The sequence below is a fragment of the Podarcis tiliguerta genome (assembly GCF_965153285.1).
Source record: "Podarcis tiliguerta genome assembly, chromosome: 6".
Classification (NCBI taxonomy): Eukaryota; Metazoa; Chordata; class Lepidosauria; order Squamata; family Lacertidae; genus Podarcis; species Podarcis tiliguerta.
In genome coordinates, this window is record NC_139539.1 from 43,697,018 (window position 1) to 43,715,849 (window position 18,832).

At 43.1% G+C, this 18,832-nt stretch overlaps 2 protein-coding genes across 21 annotated transcripts in view; one reads left to right on the forward strand and one right to left on the reverse strand.

The window, feature by feature from the left end:
* The window catches only part of ANKS1A (ankyrin repeat and sterile alpha motif domain containing 1A), a 122,717-nt gene extending 110,092 nt beyond the window's left edge, over positions 1 to 12,625 (reverse strand). For 11 of the 19 annotated variants that reach the window (XM_083445622.1, XM_083445635.1, XM_083445632.1 and 8 more), the window contains exon 1: positions 6,175 to 6,468. In XM_083445622.1, the coding sequence (XP_083301748.1) occupies positions 6,175 to 6,359 (185 nt within the window). In that variant the 5' untranslated portion in view covers positions 6,360 to 6,468. Of the gene's footprint in view, positions 1 to 3,325; positions 3,390 to 6,174; positions 6,475 to 11,102; positions 11,298 to 11,882 lie in introns of those variants that run through there. The other 8 variants (XM_083445625.1, XM_083445623.1, XM_083445618.1 and 5 more) reach the window with 6 other exon arrangements.
* TAF11 (TATA-box binding protein associated factor 11) lies at positions 6,504 to 18,801 on the forward strand. 2 transcript variants are annotated; one of them, XM_083445924.1, is made up of 6 exons: positions 6,504 to 6,635; positions 12,604 to 12,880; positions 15,002 to 15,132; positions 15,819 to 15,906; positions 16,852 to 16,948; positions 18,036 to 18,801. In XM_083445924.1, exons 2-6 carry the CDS (start codon positions 12,644 to 12,646, stop codon positions 18,164 to 18,166), a joined length of 684 nt encoding a protein of 227 aa, XP_083302050.1. In that variant the 5' UTR covers positions 6,504 to 6,635; positions 12,604 to 12,643; the 3' UTR covers positions 18,167 to 18,801. The 2 variants fall into 2 exon arrangements, with proteins under 2 accessions (XP_083302050.1, XP_083302051.1); XM_083445925.1 differs by having other exon boundaries at positions 6,510 to 6,635; positions 12,654 to 12,880.
* Positions 18,802 to 18,832: the final 31 nt, after the last annotated feature.

Below are 18,832 nucleotides of genomic sequence, written 5' to 3' on the forward strand. Positions count from 1 at the left end.
GTCTTCTTGACCAGGCGAGGAGGAGGAAAATAAATCCACTACTAGGGCTGGGTGATACCTGTTTTTCAGCATTGTGATATGTCACCAGCTAAATATTGTGATATACTGATGTATCATGATGTCTGAAATGTATCTTGACTGCTTCTACCTCCCCATGTCCTTCCACCTTAAGGATGAAATAAGGTGAGGAGGAAGAAGCAGCTGAGATACATCACCCCACCCTATCCACTACTACTGGTCCCAGAACTCACTACTTGCCTCTGCCTACTGTGAGCAATGTGTTAGTTTCATGGTTCTTTAGATCAGAAAGCAGAGGTACAAACTAAGTTAGTTACATGAGCCTTAGAAGAATTCACACTCCCCACTCACCCCTTTGTAAATAGGCAACTTTCAATATGTCATAGAGCTATAAAGTTCAAGATGTCCACCAAGCTAGTATAGGCTCTTTGTATGCAGGGGCGGAGGAAGGGGGTTGCGATGGGCGTGGGCCACCCCAGGTGTCACCACTGAGGGGGGTGAAAAAATGCTGGGCGGCACTCACAGCGGGGCCTCCTGGGAGGGACACGGTGGCTTGGGCGTGCGCAGGCTCGACGCTGCCCAAACCGTCCACCCGCTGCCTCGCCAGCTGTAGGGCGGCTGAGTGGGAGGAGGCAGGCAGACTCCAGAGGCCCTGCGGTGTGTCCCACCTCTATGGGCAGCTCACCCCACCCTCGCCACGCACCAGGACACACCGTCCCAGGCACCTGAGCAGCTTCCTCCGCCGCTGTTTGTATGATCTTAAGTAGCTCTTTGGATGCTAGCAAATGTATCAAGAATCACAGAATTGTAGAGTTGGAAGTGACCTTGAGGGTCATCTAGTCTAGGCCTAACATCTGGTTTTCAAAATCAGGCCTCTCTGAAGAGAGCTGAGGACTGGAGGCCATGTGTGAAATGCTGGCGATGCACGGTACTGGCATTCACAATATATTGCCGGGGCCAAAATCCTGAAATCATTACCATGATCTAGATTTCAAACTGGTTTTGGATGGTCTATCAATAGATTGCCCTTTCCTAATCTAGTCCAACCCCTTGGGGGGGAAAACTCAACACAGGCCAATCAAAATGGTATGGAAGTAGGCATTCCTTCAGGATGCTGAATCCAAGCCATGTAAGGCTTGTAAAGGTAAGCAGATGAACTTTGAATTGTGTTTGGAAACAAAATACAAGCTGCATAGTTTTTCAAATACTGGCGAGTGGTGTTCCCAACAATCAGTTATATATTTCACTAATTCCACTTCCAGACAGTATTCAAAAGCAGTCCCACATACAACACATTAGTCCATTCTGGAGGCACACCTGGGCTTCTAGTGACAAAGCTGGACATGGGAATATCCCCCAAAGCTGTAAGAAATCTTGGGGCAGGCACCGGCCAGTATCATGCCATCCAGAATAGGTTAAATCATCAAGCCACAAGCATCCACCTTAATGGGGCTGAATTTCAGTTAATTGGCCCTTATCCAGCCCGTTATCCTGTCTGGGCACCAGTTCAGAACTTCCACCGCTTCACCCAACTTGGATGAAAAAGAAATACAGCTGCGTGTCATCAGCATACTGATGCCAAGAATGAGCTCCCATGATTCTCATATTTCAGATTCTCTCTTAAAACACTTCCTCTGAAATATTTCTAAAATATTGGATACAGGTATCTCTTCTTCCTCAGAGTGAGAGACCAAGTCCTGACCAGTGACTAATTCTTTTCTAGCATCAAATGTGCTGGCTGGTGACAGGGCTCTGATAACCTGTGAGATACTACAGGGGCAAAACTAGGCTTTATTTCACCTAAGTCAAAGACCCAGTTTGGCACACACCTTGACAGCATACTACAACATTTCCAGCAATATAGATTTCCTAGAAAATTTGTGAGTAACTAAGAAAGCTGTTGTGATTACACAAATCCATACTAATAAGGAAGCTGAAATATTTTTATTGGACAGAATGCTGATCTTTTGAATCCCATTTGCATTCTTTAGTCACTATATTTCTTTAACACATACTGCACTCTGCCAAGTTTCAGTTTAACCTACGAGAGTCCCCTTTCTGCCCCCTTGTTTATACTTTAAAATATCCAGTTTTGAACTGCATACGTAGGAAGCCTGCAATAATGTTATGAAGGTATTTAAGGCATCTCACTGCTCCCAAGTAACTGAAACTCCCATGCCTCAGTTTTCAATTACCTATTATTAAACCACTTTGTCTCCTCTCCAATCAAATACACTTCATATCTCATTTCATTGCAGTTCCTTATTTCATCAGTAACATTCTATATCAGAGTAACATGCTTCAAAAACACTTCCACTGCAGTTCATATACTTCCTAAAGAAATAGGGGTAGGGTAAGGGGAACAGAATCTTGAGATGTCAGTGAACTATTAAATATGAAACCAATTACTACCATAATGGGGCTCTGCAATGGGACCAACATTGCTACCACATGCTACAGGGCATAACAACGAAGCAGAATTACACAGCAGTCATGCATGCATTTACCTCTAAAGCCATGAGGTCTGAAGTGCTCATTCTATATAGTGGAACAAGGTTTGTATTTCTTCTGCATAACTAGAAAATGATGACATCTTTATAAACATGAAAAATTGAACAAGAAACTCACAAAATTTCTCTTTTAAAAACCCTTTAAAGCTTTTAAAAGCACTGGTCACACTGGCAACTTCAAAACTCTTCCTTTCCTCCAGCAATAGGTGCAGTTGACTTTCAGTAATCAGTACCAGTTTTGGATACTGCTTAATATTTTCCCTATACAGTGGTACCTCTGGTTACGAACCTGAGGTACCACTTTAGCTAATGGGACCTCCTGCTGCCGCCGCACGATTTCTGTTCTCATCCTGAAGCAAAGTTCTTAACCCAAGGTACTACTTCTGGGTTAGCGGAGTCTGTAACTGGAAATGTTTGTAACCCGAGGTGTAACTGTAGCAATTTTATGTTTAACAACGTGTATGTTTCTGTCCTACTGTTTGTGTAGTCACACGGAGCAGAACTATTTTGTTTAGAATCATCCAAGCCTACATTAGGAAGTACAGCAAGTTAATTCACTATCTATAGTGTCCATGCCAGACTCTCAAACATAATACAAACTTACACTGATTCCATCTGAAAAAGATACATTTTCAGCCCAACAACTTCAAACAGTTCTGACCTTTCAAATATTCAAACCATGCTTCCAAACAGGATGTGCCCACATGCCAAGTCACAGGCTCTAACCAACTCCAGGAAACATGCATTTAACTTCAAATGCATACAAGTTATCCTAATGAGTCCAATTGTTTACTCACATTAAATGTTTCTAGGACTGGAGCTTGAACCATAAGATGATCTGAAACCTGCCTAGGGATATTGGAAACCTAGGAAAGTCATAGGTGGAGAAGCATCTATTAAGGTCTTCAGACAGTTGTCATTTCAGGAATCAAATCATTTTATAAATAAGTGATTAGAAATCCACTTCAATAAAGATCAATCACGCACAATAGTGTGATTTGTATATTTGTGTAAATGGCAACACACACAAATTATATTTCACTTGGCATATGAAGGAAATGAAGGAACTATCCCTGAAGTACAGCAAAAACAATCTCTGTAGGAAAGTGTTAAGTTTGAATAAGGGATTAAATTATTATTATTAATTCTGCTGTTATTATTTTTACAGATGACACTGTTTGTAATTCAGCTACCAAAGACAAAGAGAAGCTGTAATACATTATAATCTAGATCTGAAAATGAATTAAGTTGAATACACAAACTGTAATACGACTATAGTGCAACACAAACAAAAGTAAATATGCTTACATTTTAGGCAAAACATAAAAAACGCTTGAGTTCTTTTTGTAAATTCTATATGATGATAGTTAGACACTACCTTTATTAAATACAAAGTAATGTATAATTTTGAGTTGGGGAGAGATTTTCAGGATGGAGAAAGTAAGGAGAAGGAAAAAATGTTGCTAGACAGAAACCCCTATCCTCACTTTGTAACAATCTTAAGAGAACAGAGTCATTCTGCATTCTTAATTATATTAGATTGTATCTGTAAAAAGACCTCAGGTTGCAACAAGACATGCTGAGACCAAGAATGGTCTCTCCCTTTCACTACATGTGACTCAGAATTTTTATAAAGTAAGGAGCCGAAGTAAAGAAAAACACATTAGCAAAGCAGGAGATTAATTTTAGACAAATAGCCAACTGAGAGTATTTCCCAGCATCTGGTAGACTTAAGTATGTGAAATGCCTCTTCCATTCTGTTTTGAGACTGATACAAACTTCGGTTTCATCATGTTCAACATTTTTCCTTTTCTCTACACCCCCATTTTTTGTTTAACAACCAGTCTGAAGACTTATGATCAACTCAGAAGCTTGCATGATTTGTCATTCCAGCAGGTCCTAATAAAGGTACAGTGGAACCTCGGTTTTTGAACGTAATCTGTTTCGGAAGAATGTCTGACTTCCAAAATGTTCGAAAACGGAAGCAATTACTTCCGGTTTTCAACATTCAGGTTCTGAATCGTTCAGCTTCTGAGACACTCAAAAACAGAGGTTCCACTGTATTCATGTTACTCTCTCTTTATGGAACTTTTCTAGTAAACCTGCATGCTCCAAACAGATTCAGGCAAATTCTGGCTTCTATAGTTTCAAGGAGAGAATGGCCACTAACTTAATCTGCAAAAAGTCTCTATGGTTGTAGCAAACTGCAGACTGGGGCTTCCAATGACAACCAGCAACATCTTTCCCCAACCTCTATTCTGTCTCTCAAGTGTTGTTTTGCTCTCAAATAACAAGTGTTTACTTGCATTCCAGTCTTAGATAGAGTTCTAGTGGACTTGAAAGCTTAGACAGTATATTAGTTCTGTGATTTTAAAACTGGTCCTAATATAGGTACTGATTTACTATTCCAGTATGAAATTTATACTTTAGAGATCCAGTGTTTTACCTTATTTTTCACAGTCACCTCACTGACCACCAGGCAGGCAAACTAACTATTCTTTGGAACAATTATTAGACCTGAGTTGTTATCTACAAAGGCCAAGAAATGGCCTTCTTAGATATATGAAGCTAACACACTCCTGTCCCAATCACAGTGAGGGATATATTACAAGTCACAGGAGCTTTTTGAGGAAGGGGCACAAACAAAATAAAACCTGAGAAATTAAAAAAGCAGCCTTACAGCTGTGAGAAGTTAGGGCAGAGGAGGGATGCATCCCAGGAACACCATAAAGGTTTGGATACTGCAGAACTAGAAAAAGTACACAATTATAGTGCAGTACCCACCAACCCTAAGAGCCAGAGTTAACCTGTACACAACATCTACTTGATTTTACATTGCTTACATCTGTCGGGTCCCATTTCCTTCATTTTCTTTCTGTCCTATACTCCCTTCTCTAAAAGAAACCTTCAACTGCAAACACAGAGGGAAATGGAAAAGGTGCCAGTGGTGGAACCCATCTTAGGTCCAGGCACTCACCAGCTGAAGACCATGACTCCAAGCCTTAGAATTATAAGTCATGCCTGAGGCAGGTAAAAAAGAGCAACTTCACACTAAAAATGCAGAAAAAGGGAAGCACGATTTGGCTGAAAAGTTAGAGATCAATGAACAGAGGCTGAATTTTTTGGATCCCACCCTCACCCAGGACCTGTCTGTGTAAAGCACAAATCACCCTCATGCCACAGTCTCCGGTGTTGACGCCAGTGCTTCTCAAAACAAAAGTTTACAATAGACGCTTCCCCAGCCAAAAAGCCTCACTGCCTCTTTCTAGAGGGAACCGCAGCTGAAAAGCCACTTTCTCCAGGGAACCCGGAAGCCCCAGAAACACGCCCCTGCCACCTTTGCACCTCGCCGCCCAGAGCCCCTCTTTCCTCCGCGCACCCGCCGGAGCTAGCAGAGGCGCGGGGCTCCGGACCTCTCTGGGTCCGAGGGAACCCCGGAGGCGCCGCCGCCGCGCTCGGAAAACACATGGGCGGCCGCCGCCGCTGCGCCTCCGAAAGGCGGGGATTCTGCCCGCGGACAACCGCACCTCAAGGCGCTCGAGGAGACACACCCCCAGCCGCCCCATGGCAAGGCAGCCTGGCGCGGGCTGCCTCGGCCCCCCCCCTCCGAGCAACTCCGCCCCCCCCCCCAGGTCGAAGCACCTACCTGAGGAGGCTGGAGAGCGGGTGCCCCCCGCCGCTGCCGCTGCCACCTCCGCCGCCGCCCCCCGAGGACCCGGAGCCGCCGCCGGAGCCGAAGCCCGAGCTGAGGCGCTTGCCCGAAAGCAGCTTCTCCACGGCGGGGAGGTTCCCGGTGCGGGCGGCCTCCAGCAGCTCCTGCTCTTTCCCCATGGCCCGGCCCCGGCCCGGGAAGCCAAACCCCCCGCCTCTATACTACTACCCGTCTTCGGCTGCCGCCGCCGCCGCCGCCGCTGCCTCAGCCCAGCCGGCGCGTCCTTCCGGGGCGGAGCCGAGGAGGCCACGCCCCCTCGCCGAGCGGCGCCTGCCCCCAGCACTACCGAAGACAAGGAGGGAGGGAGGGAGCTTAGGTTATACATAGACATACACACACACACACACACGCTGGCAATTCCCTTTCATTCAGTGGCTGCTTCCTGAAAGGATGAGGTAAGGCAAGGTAAAAGTGGGAGGCTACTACCCTTCCCCCACTGCGATCACACGGAACGTCCCCGTCACTTTCGGTCATCTGCAAGAAATATCGAAGGGTCCGCTCCAAGTGCACAGCAGGTTTCTCCGGATGAAAAGGACAAAGGGGCTAAGAATCTCCCTTGTGAAGATCTCTCGACAGCTGCCTCACAAGTTGCTGGTTGTTGTTGCTGCTGTTGTTTAGTCCGCCCCCCCCCCCAGGACGTCGTTTGTGGGGAAACCTGCGTGTAGATTGTAACGTATGGAGATCGTACACTTAGCTATTTCGCTGCATGTGGGCATGCAAGGCAGCTGCAGTTGGGCACAGCTGCCACCTATGGAGGCAAAGCATCTATAGCTGTTAATGACCAAGTGGTTACCCTGCAAATTGCACCTTCTGCGTAGGAAGTTGGTAACGTTTGAATCAGCCTTGCTAGCCAGTCTGCGTGTTACCCCAGGGGCACTCAATGTTGTGCCTTCCTGATGTTGGGAGACTGCAGCTAAGGTCCGCCCCAGCTACTAGGCCTAATGGTCTGGGACTATGAGAGTTGTAATCCAGCATCAGGGAGGCACAATGTTGTTTACCTCTGTTACCCTCTCAGGCTCTGTTTTGCTTTTAATCCTGGAATTTTAGAGTGAGGGGTGGAGAAATCAAAGCCTAAGGACAGTAGTAGGCTGTGTAAAGTATGAAAAGCAGTAGCTGAAATAAACATGTTGGCAGATGCTTTAGTACCTTTACAATGCTTTGTTGGCCAATGCAGTTTGCTTTATTTCAAAGTAGGATTTTTCTTCTCAGTGTTTACTTTCTGACTTATCTAGTTAGAGGGTCATAGGATGAGACTGAAAAGACTTTGCCTGAGCAGTCATTTTTAGTGTGGTTTCAGAGAAACTAAACTCACAGACTTTCCCCTGCTCTGCAGCTAGAACTAAAATAGCCCTCTCAGCCTGGACAAGGGAGCAAACAAGAGAATTGGAGTAGACCAGATACAAAACCAGCAGCACAGAGGTGGCAGGGAGTTTTCAGACAGCCCTTGCCACGCCTGTTTGATTTGAGCAGGATTTAACACACACACATACCTTGCTCATGAGCTGATTGAAAGGAGATAAAATCCTGCTGCCTTGGCTGTGTGCCCTGCAAAGAATTTATTCCTACCGCTCTGATCATCAGGTGATGTCACCATGATAGGCCTGTAGGCCAGAGGTTCCCAGCTCTACTTCCGAGTGCAGCTGCCACTTGAAGTGGCCAGTACTGGATCAAAGTAGAAAAAGCAGCTCTCTAGGCTTTAGCCCATCTATTTCATTAGATTTTGCTATTTCCCAAGGTGCCCTAGGGACTGGCTTCCTTTATTGTGAGCCTGTGTGGCTAGAGTGTCGGACTAGGACTAGTTGACCTAAGCTGAAAACTTTACTCTTATCATGAAGCGCTCTAGATAACCTTGGCAACTCATTATGGGTCATCTTCTTTGGCAATCACTTGGAGCCGAGTAAGATTGTCTTCCATGAACTCGGTCTTAACTGTGGGTCCGTAAGTGACTGTGGAGGCCAATTCTGGATCCACACATCCTTCCATGGTGGGAACATGGGTTTCCAGGTGGGAGTTGATCATGGTGAGTGTTTGCCAAACATGCCTTCCTCTTAGCAAGTTTCTCCCTTTTGTCCTGAGTTCGAACGTCTTCAAAGTCCATGACACCTTTGGTAAAGGCTGTTCTCCCGTTGGAGTGCTCGCAGGCCAGTGTTTCCCAATTGTTGGTGTTTATCCTACTTTTTAAAGATTTGCCTTGAGAGAGTCTTGAAACCTCTTTTGTTGACCACCAGCATTACTCTTTCCATTTTTAAGTTCGGAATAGAATAGTTGCTTTGGAAGACGATAATCAGGCATCCGAATAACACGACCAGTCCAACGATGTTGATGTCGAAGAATCATTGCTTTGACACTGGTGATCTTTGTTCCTTCCAGTACACTGGCATTAGTTCACCTGTCTTCCCAAGTGATATGTAGATTTTTTTGGAGACATCGTTGATGGAATCTTTTGAGGAGTCAGAGGTGGCATTTATAAGTGGCCGATGTTTTACAAGCGTACAGTAAGGTTGGTAGTACAATAGCTTTGTAAACAAGCATTTTGGATTCCCTGCAAATAGGAATAGCCAATGCTAGTCCTACTCTGAATAGATTCATTTACATTAATGGGTATGACTAAGTTCCATTAATTTCAGTGGACTAGGTTAGAGTCAACTCTGTCTCTTATTCCATCCTACCTGTTGTGAGGAGAACCATTTGTGCCAACTTGAACTTTATTTACATGTAATAATAAATAAATAACCCAGCTGCCTGGTAGTTTTATGTGAGGAAGTAGGCACATGCTCATTCCCCATAACACACACTGAAAATAATGTATGAGATAAACCTCGTATTGATATTATTTCAGTTCTTTTGAGAATTATATCACACACATACATACAGTAAGGTATGTCTATGTGTGACATAGTGTGTGTGTGTACACAAATAATGACCTTGAAAACTTTGGGGTTGTTTTCAAATTAGCTCTGAAACTGAGGACAGACAATAGTTTTAAGAAAGTTTAAGTTAGAGCCATTGTTGTTCACAGAATGCACACCGTTTTCCTTTGTTCTATGATTTCTGGTCAAACAGGTTTTGATGCACAACAAAACCTTGCAAAACCTGATTGACCAGAAGCAATAGCGGGACAGGAGGGAGTGTGTGTGTGCGCACGCATACTGCAAGCAATTACAGCATTACAGCAGTCTTCCACTTTCTAAAACGTAGTCTGCCTCCATAAGTCCTTGCTGATTGTCCCTCCCTCCTTAAAATAACTTTGTGGTGAAACTGGTGATTTTGTTCTATGCTTGATTTTGCATTAAAAAGAAAAGTGTGCTACTGTTGCTTTGTTGTCTACATAGCTCGAAGTGGAGGGCCTGTTTCACCTAGGGTAGCAGTGGTTTGATGCCTACACACCTTGGTATGATAACAATAGTCACACTGCAAGAATTAGTGGTTCTTGTGACTTGTCAGGATGCTAGTCAGCTTGTATATGAATGCCTCCATCTTTATTAGTTTGTCTCCTACCAACTCCAGCCCAACAATTATATTAAATGTGTTTGTATTCAATTTTTCATCCCCAAGTACTGCTTTTCCATCATCTGACATTGAATGTGTACTCATAAACTTGCTTTATTCAGAACACACCTTTAATGGTCTTAAAGGTAAAGGTACCCCTGACCATTAGGTCCAGTCGCAGACGACTCTGGGGTTCCGGTGCTCATCTCGCTTTACTGGCCGAGGGATCTGGCGTTTGTCCGCAGACAGCTTCCGGGTCATGTGGCCAGCATGTCTAAGCCGCTTCTGGCAAACCAGAGCAGTGCATGGAAATGCCATTTACCTTCCCACCGGAGCAGTACCTATTTATCTACTTGTACTTTGACGTGCTTTCGAACTGCTAGGTGGGCAGGAGCTGGGACCGAACAATGGGAGCTCACCCCATCGTGGGGATTCAAACCACCGACCTTCTGATCGGCAAGACCACAGCTTACCTAGACTATTAGACCAAGACTGTAGATAGGCAGACAATGACAAACATATCCTTCACTCTAAAGCATCTCTCTATAAGCAAATGTTAAGCATCATGCAGGCAAGGATCTCAACAGCATTTAAAAAAACAACAGCTTATGTTCTGTACACGAGCTTTCTGATTTCTTTGTATTCTCTTTGTACAGCCATGATGCATTACCCCCTGAAAAAATCTTGACACAAAATGTGTTCCCTTCTTTATTTTATTGGTTTAACTTTAATGCATTTTTGTGTTTCTGTGATGTCATTCAAAGTGATTTACAATTTTAAATACTAAACGAATGCACAAATATAGAAGAAAATTCTCCTCAATTGGATAAAGTGTTTCATCAGGAGTTCTGATTAATCATCCTGCCTCTTACAACTCCGCCATTACTTATTGTAGAGGGCATGGTCTCTCTCACACGTTTTGTTTTCTCATCTTTAACTAAAAGCTTTTTACTCAACTAACTGGTCCTGCCAGCAGAAGCCCGCAGAAGGACTGTTGCTAGTGCAACAAGGCTTTATCCCCTTTTTCCCTCCGCATGCCAATGTGCTTTTGGGAGTCAGGTTTTTTTTTTCTTAAGAAAAAAACCCAGAACAGCATATAGGAGGAGGAAAGGAGAGATAATTTGTCAGGCACAACTGACCTTAGTGCTATGTTGAATTCCCCCATAGAAAATTATGTGTTGCTTCAATATAAACATATGTTGATGTTAATTTGTAGAGTTCCTAGATCTAAATGTTTACTTGGTTACTGTTTCATTAACTCAGAATTGTTACACTATAAGAGTACTTTTATTTAAGAAGCCAGCTTTGATTTAGTTTGTCCCCCTATTTAAATCTATAGCCAGTTTCCCTAAACACATTCAGTTAACACTCACCAACTATGCCCCAAAGACTTGCAGTTCTCACTCAGGTCTACTTTCTTCTGGAGTCTCTCAGGCTTCTATCAGGACTTCGGCCACCATCTTCACCTAGGTCCAGGACTCTCCTCCTTCAGGCACTTGCATTCAGCAGCGTCATTGACTCTTGGCTTCAGAGCTCTCTCAAAGGCTGTCTCTGGGATGCTCCCTTTCCTCCCTTTCCCCCTCAGCTCCATTTAAGTGTTCTTGTCTTCTCTCAGACTCCTTTAAGTCTAGATGCCCTCCAGCTTCCAGCTCTATTGCTGCTTCTTACACTGACTGACTTGTGACCCATCCACCTGCCAACATTAACTGTGGCTTGAGGCAGCCCTTTTATTTCTAACTGGAATTCTCCCCTCTCACCAGACCCCAACTCTAGTCCAATGGGATGAGACAAAATGTCCACGGACCTGACCCATCAAATCACACCAGTTTTCAAACCCCCAGTGACAGCATTTAAAGACAGAACCTCATTCCCAGAGCTACCTTTTAGACAATGTACATTAATGTGACAGTTAAAACACCCAGTCACCCACTAACCTCCTGTTGATACCTTGTATATAAGATCACATCCATGAAATACAATTGACGTATATGGCATCCTCCAAAGAATTGGGAGCTGTACTTTCTTATGGGTGCTGGAAACTATAGCATTTTGGGGGGTAAACCACAGTTCTCAGGATTCTTTTGTGGGAAGCCATGTGCTTTAAATGTATGGTTTATATGCAGTTAACCCTTTACATACTTTACCTCTGAAACTGAATTTAAAAATGAAAGTATGAACTCTGACCTGGGCTTCCTTCCTTTTTGGAATGATGTAGATACAGTGGTTGGCTACCAAAGAACAATGGAATGCCCTCCTCAGAGAGGCTTGCCAGGTGCCTACATTGTGGTCTTTTTGGTGGCAGGCAAAGAAATATATATCCTCAAGTGTTTTATTTTATTTTATTTTTGTATATAGTTCAACAATCCCAAACTTTGAGAAGTCAGTAGTTATAAAGGTGTGGTGATCTGTCATAGAACAACCCCACTGAAGAAGATAACAGTGGTTACCCAGACCTCATTGCTGGTTGCGAAGGGGCCCCCATGACAGTTCAGGGTTCAAGGCCCCCAAAATGTAGGTCCATCACTGGCCATGGCAACAAATAAGTATGGTCCAAAGTCATGTGCGTCCTTGAATTGCAACCACCTTTACGGTCTTGGGTTCTGTGTTTTGGTCATGACTAGTTGCCTCAAAGAAGACTTATAAACATGTCCAAAGATGCACAAGTTGGTGAATAGATGCACATTTTAAAGATCCACCATCCACTTTAATATTCAAGTTCAGTTTAAAAATAAGCCAGCAACCCAAAAGTCCCCTTGCCCAGTGGCTGCTACTCTCCCTCTGTAGCATTTCCACTGTTCAAACGGGAATACAGTATTGTTGTTTTTATTGAAGCCGACTGAGACGGTCGCCTTTCTGGCATTTTTCACCGTGCAGCTCATTTCCCCCTTCCTATGCTTGGGCGTGATGTATTGCTATGGAAACAGAGACCGGAGGTGGACGACGCATCTCCGATGACGTCACGAGAGCGCGACAGATCCTCCTCCTGGGAACAATGGCTGAAGCTGCAGAATCTCGCACGGAGAATGATATTCTTCCGCCCGCTGTATCTTCTTCATCTCCCGCGGAGGAGTCCTCTAACCTCGCCGCGGAATTAGCGGAGGGGCAAGCGAAGGCTCCTGTGGAGGTGAAGGAGGAGGCGCAGGTTCGAGAGGTGTGTAGAAGAGAAGGAAGCGACGCTCACATTAACCTTTTTTTCCTTCGACTTGCTCTTCAGCTATTCTTGTTTTGGGGGTCGATGGGCTGCTGCTAAATTCCTTCTTGAAAGGTGGTTGGATTTCCCCTCCCCGGTTCCCTGTGCTCCAACTGCCCATATTTATCAGAGACAGCATCTCTTTAATGGTAATTCTTGCCAGAATGTTGTGGCACCTTAAAGACTTAACAAATTAGTTATTCACTTCATCATATACATGAGAAGTTACCCTCAGTTGCAGGTAGGCATATAAGCAAAGAAGGGATTTTGACCAGCGAGATTAGAGGGAAATGGACTACAAAAAGTACACCCACTCAATTCATTTAGAGCAGGGAGGGGGAACCTATAGACCACCCTAGGACTAAAGCTCCTCTCACCCTGAACACTGCTATTCTGCCTCTGCTTATGGAAGTTGGGAGTCCAACCACATGTAGAGGGCTACAGGTTGACCACGGCTGAATTAGACCTTAAATGTCTGGGAAATGGACAGACTGACCCTGTCACTCCTGCCATAAAGTGTCACGTTGCTTATTTTGCATTCAGGCTCTATTTTCATCATCACCGGCTGTAATCTTGTGTTTCATTTACTTCTTTTTCCCCTCTTTACCATCTCACTCCCTATGTGTTGCATTCATGCAATACAGTAAAAGGATAATGCTCAATGCATCTGATGAATTTATATATTCTTTAGCCAAAAATGCTCCTACAGCATCTTACAAAGGAAAGGGGAAGGGCCATAGCTCATTGGTAGAGCATATGTTCCTATGACAGTTCCCACTCTTCAGCATAATATCTAAGAGACATAGGAAGAAAAAGGGCTGGAGAGGGAGGAAGGAAAACAAGCTCAGGCCCAAGTTCTTAATTGACTTATAGGATCTATAACTTCATCTGTTCATGCACATTCTGTCTTGTACCCCTTCCCCTGATCAGATTCAAGAATGGAGCAAATAACAGTGCCCAGGCCAGGATGTCAGGGTTGCTCCTGCACCATACTTATTTCTGCACTTGGAATCTATGAAACCTTGTGTCACAATAAATCTGTTAATCTTTTAAGGTGCCACAAGACTCTGTTGTTTTTACTGCAACGCTGAACAGTAAACATAACCTCCCTAGAAACTGGTAAATCTTGTCCATCTTGCCTTCTGGTCATGTCTTTTTTTTTACATATTTATGTGTGTATAAACATACTGCCCGAGGTATCTTCAAATTCAATCTTGTTTGGACTACACTTGAAGTTCATGAACACAAGATACCATGCATTGTTTGACTTCCATTTCCTCGTCATCACAACTGCCTTTCCAGATTGATGGCTGTGTTCAAGGTGGTTATCCTGTAAGGATTAAACTTTAAGGGCAGTACTTTAAGTAGCTCCAGTAGGGCAATGACTTTTGGCTGTGCAGTGGAACTTCACATCCATCTCCTCTGCCTGTGGTTCCCCCAATCCTCCAGAACAGATTTTTTTTTTGGGGGGGGGGGTGGAATTGCATGGGGAGAAGAAAAGAAAGGGAAGTTCCATTTTGCGCTAACAGAACCACTTTGTTGGGTATCACCTTGTTACACTTTATTGCCAGTCTATTAAGAACCCATGGTTCCGAAGCTAGTGCAAGAAAGGCTGTTACATAATAAATTAAAATAGTGTAACAGCATGCACAGAATACCCTTTAGTTATGTGTAAGGGGACAGGGTGCTTCTTGCATGATGACCCTTGGAATAAGAATTGTTTTTTATACAAATGTTAGTATTTTATCAGTGAAATGCCGAAGGGTATGTCTACTCCCCCCACCTCCCGCATGCTTCCATGCTGTGCAAGTCACTGATTGAAATAAAATCTCAACATTGGAGAGAGAAGGAATAATATATTTTTTTTAAGTTCAGTTTTTTGAAGAAGTTGAAATCTTGTTCTATCTTTTGTTTAATAAAATACGCAAGTCACGACATGTATGTGGCAATATAGAGAGTGGACCTAATAATAAAAATAATGAAAATCTTTTGCACATGACAACTTTAATTAGAAACTGTAACTATAACCAATCTGAACATACCAACACTATAGCCAAGCTGAACAAGTTTTTTTTATACTAGATTAAAACTGAGTACGAAGAAACAGAGGAGTCTACTTCACAGCCTTGTGCAGCCAAGAAAATAAAAATAGAGATAAAGGAGAAAAAAGAGAAAAAACATAAAGTAGATGAAGATGAGATTCAAAAAATGCAGTAAGTAATCTTACATCTACATGACATAAAGCTTTTTATTAATGCTAAATGGTTTGTATAATAGGGGGCTTATAAGATAAGCTGTAATGTCTTGTAGATAAACTGTACTGTTGATTTCCCTGCCTTTTGGGGGGTGGGTGGGAAGGAGGTGGTACTGAGGCTGCAACCCTATGCATACTTGGGAGTAACTAGTGAGACTTACTTTGGAGTAAGCATGCATAGGATCAGACTGGAAATTAAATTTACAACCAAGAAATACTGAGGTAGCAATCCTATACACATACCTGGGAGTAGGTCCCATAAAAAAACTTGTAATTTGTATGTGATTGTTAGTGCTTGGATTTTGATGATGTTTTTATTATAATTGATTTCCTCAGAATGGCTTTGGAAGGAGCCCTGCTCTTGAAAAGTGTCATAAAAGCTGCATAAATTTTAAAAAATGGTCTTAGTGGGAGTTTTGAGTAGGCATGTATAGGATTGAACGATTCATACTGTAACATAGGAAGGAATAATTATCGTGTGGCACTGCACGATACTCTCCCCTTCCAGATTCTTTCTTTCAAACGAAGTACTTTACCATTGTCTTTCCCCAACTTCACAAGCTATGCAGTTTTGTAGCTATAAAGATGTGTATAGGGTAAACATGTTTATCTAAATCTGGGGTATAATTGGTCTTTTCTTTCTAGAATTCTTGTTTCCTCTTTCTCTGAAGAACAACTAAATCGTTATGAGATGTATCGCCGGTCAGCTTTTCCTAAGGCGGCTATTAAACGGGTATGGTTCTGTTCCAATTCAATTTAAAGTAAAGCAGCTTGCCGAGTTGTATCTTATGATGTACAAATGGAACCTGCAACAAAATGTTGCAGTATGGCGTGCTTAATTTCAGGATTACTGTCAATCAGCCATGTCCGCTTCCTGCATGCTATATAAAATTCTCCTCTTCTTTCCTTTTTGTTCCCACCCATCCCACACCAGTCAGATAGTACCGCATTTTTCGCCCTATAGGGCGCACCTAGTTTTTTTTTTTGGGGGGGGGGAATAAAGGAAAAAAATTATTCCCCCCCCAGGGGCTGGGGCGGGGGAAGCCCGAGCTTCCCCCGACCCCAGCCCCTAGAACAGGCTGCTATCCGCAAGCCTTGGGACCCCGGGGGGAAGTCGCGCCAGGCTCCCAAGGCTTGCGGAGAGCTGCCCGGGGCGCGCTCCGCTGCACTCCCCAGGTTTCGGGCTGCAGGCTGCTGTCCGCAAGCCTTGGGAGCCTGGCGGGAACTCCCGCGGGCTCCCAAGGCTTGCAGATAGTTTCCTGAAGCCTGGAGAGCGAGAGGGGTCGGTGTGTACTGACCCCTCTTGCTCTCCAGGCTTCAGCAAAAGCCTGCATTCGCCCCTAGGATGCACACACATTTCCCCTTCATTTTTGGAGGGGAAAAATGTGTCCTATAGGGTGAAAAATACGGTATTCTGCACCCACTGAGCTAGCTCTGTACTAATTGGATTGTTTTGGCAGGCCCTCTTCCCCTCCCCATTTAGGACACATGACGACTTAGCAGAATACAACCCAATAGATGCAATATTTCCGTTACACAGATTATGAATTTTAAACTTCAGTCTGACATAAACTATGCTGAAACCCTGTGGCAGCACAGTTGTCATTGCCAGTAATGTTTGTGATTGGAACATAAAGAACTTAACCCTTTAAAATCAAATTATCATTCCCCTCCTCAGCTGATCCAGTCAATTACTGGAACCTCTGTCTCTCAGAATGTAGTTATCGCCATGTCAGGAATTTCCAAAGTCTTTGTTGGAGAGGTAGTAGAAGAAGGTGAGTAACAGAAGAATATTTAAAACTTGTATAGAGTTAAACAGGTTTTCTGTAATCCTTTATTCTGAAATATTATTGCAGTTCTTCATTTCTATGAATTTGCAATAGCTCAGTAGTTTTAAGAGAAATATGGCTATTAACCCAGTGTAACAGTATGAATAATTTACCTAAGCACTTGCTTTCTAAACACAAAAATAGGATGTTACCCATTCTATCCTATGTATGTGCCCAATTTTCTACCCAATGGTAGGGAATACTTATTCAATTTTATCTAAATTCTCCTCAAATGGAAGAATTCTTAAGCCACTTGCGTTTATCTTTTAAGTTTTGGTAGCATAGTAATGGTATGCAGTACAGTGGTACCTCTGGATGCGAACAGGATCCATTCCGGAGCCCTGTTCGCATCCTGAAGCGAACGCAATCTGCGCGTGCGCGGGTCGCTGCTTCCGTGCATGCACATGACGTCATTTTGAGCGCATGTGCAAGCAGTGAAACCTGGAAGTAATGCATTCCGTTACTTCTGGGTCGCCGCAGAGCGCAACCCGAAAACGCTCAACCCGAAGCTACTTCAACCGGAGGTATGACTGTACTCCATTCCCCCACCCCAACAAGTTAAACTGCTGTTTTGACATTTTGATTCTCAGATGCAAGTTATATTTACATAACTACAGAAACTGAATATATACTAAAGTAGAGTCAACTGCTTTGGGTCGGAATTCAGGATAAGGAGATTGTTCTGTCAGTGCAAGCATTTCTGCTCGCATAATGGAACAATCTCTCCTTTCTTCTGCCCATGTACTCTTCTGTGGGATCTCCTGATCCACCAGAATGCATGAAGGTGGAAAACACCTGTTGTGCTAGTGGGAGTCCTTGCACTGACTAGTTGAATCTGGCCTTTTGTTAGTCCATTTAGTCCATCGGCTAAATACTAGTATGCCTGGTTGTTAGAGTGTAAAGAAATATACACACGTATCAACTACTTTTAAAGCTAAAATGTTTGTAGAAATAAGGCAGATTTTGTAACCAAATGGGGGTATGTAAGATGTATTGAACCAACAAACTGATTTAAATACTTGTTTGTTTTCAGCACTAGATGTATGTGAAAAGTGGGGAGAATCACCCCCTCTGCAGCCCAAACACATGCGTGAAGCAGTCAGACGATTGAAGTCACGAGGGCAGATCCCAAATTCAAAATACAAAAAAATTATTTTTCACTGAAGAGGAGATTGGCGAAGAGTCTTCAGTGGGATGAAGATCATTCGCCTTTGAATAAGTGTAAATAACTTTTGCAAATGGTGGCTTCAGATTGCTTAAAGCCATCTAAACGTATATGATCTTACTGGGGGAAACATTTAATAAACTACTTATGAAATTCTAGGTCATTCTGATAGAAGTTATACTGCATGCTATATTTGGACCGAGTACAGAAACATTTAAGTATGCAGTCAATAAACTGTATAAAACATTGCCATTGTAAGTTTATACTTATTGAATACCTTATTGAATATCAAATACCTTTTGGAGAGAACAAAGGCAACTAAATAAGAAAATTCTTGTTTCTAAGAATGAAATGTAATGGTAATCATCTCTAATAAAGGAACTACTTTTAAATATTTTTTTCTTGAGACTAATGTTTGATTCTGCATCCAGTTCTCTGATATTAAACTTACAACTTGTGTGATATAAGACCTGATCAACGCAAAACTCCTAGAGTGTGCCATAATCAAATCGAGCAGGCAGGCGCAGCTCCAAAAACCAATAAAGAGCCACCTAAAGTAATGGATGCAGTTGTGTAATGACTTTGCCTCTGATGTTTTCTAATAAAGGTGGAACAAATATGCTTCACTGGAAAATATGTTCATAATATGTACCATTTATCAATTC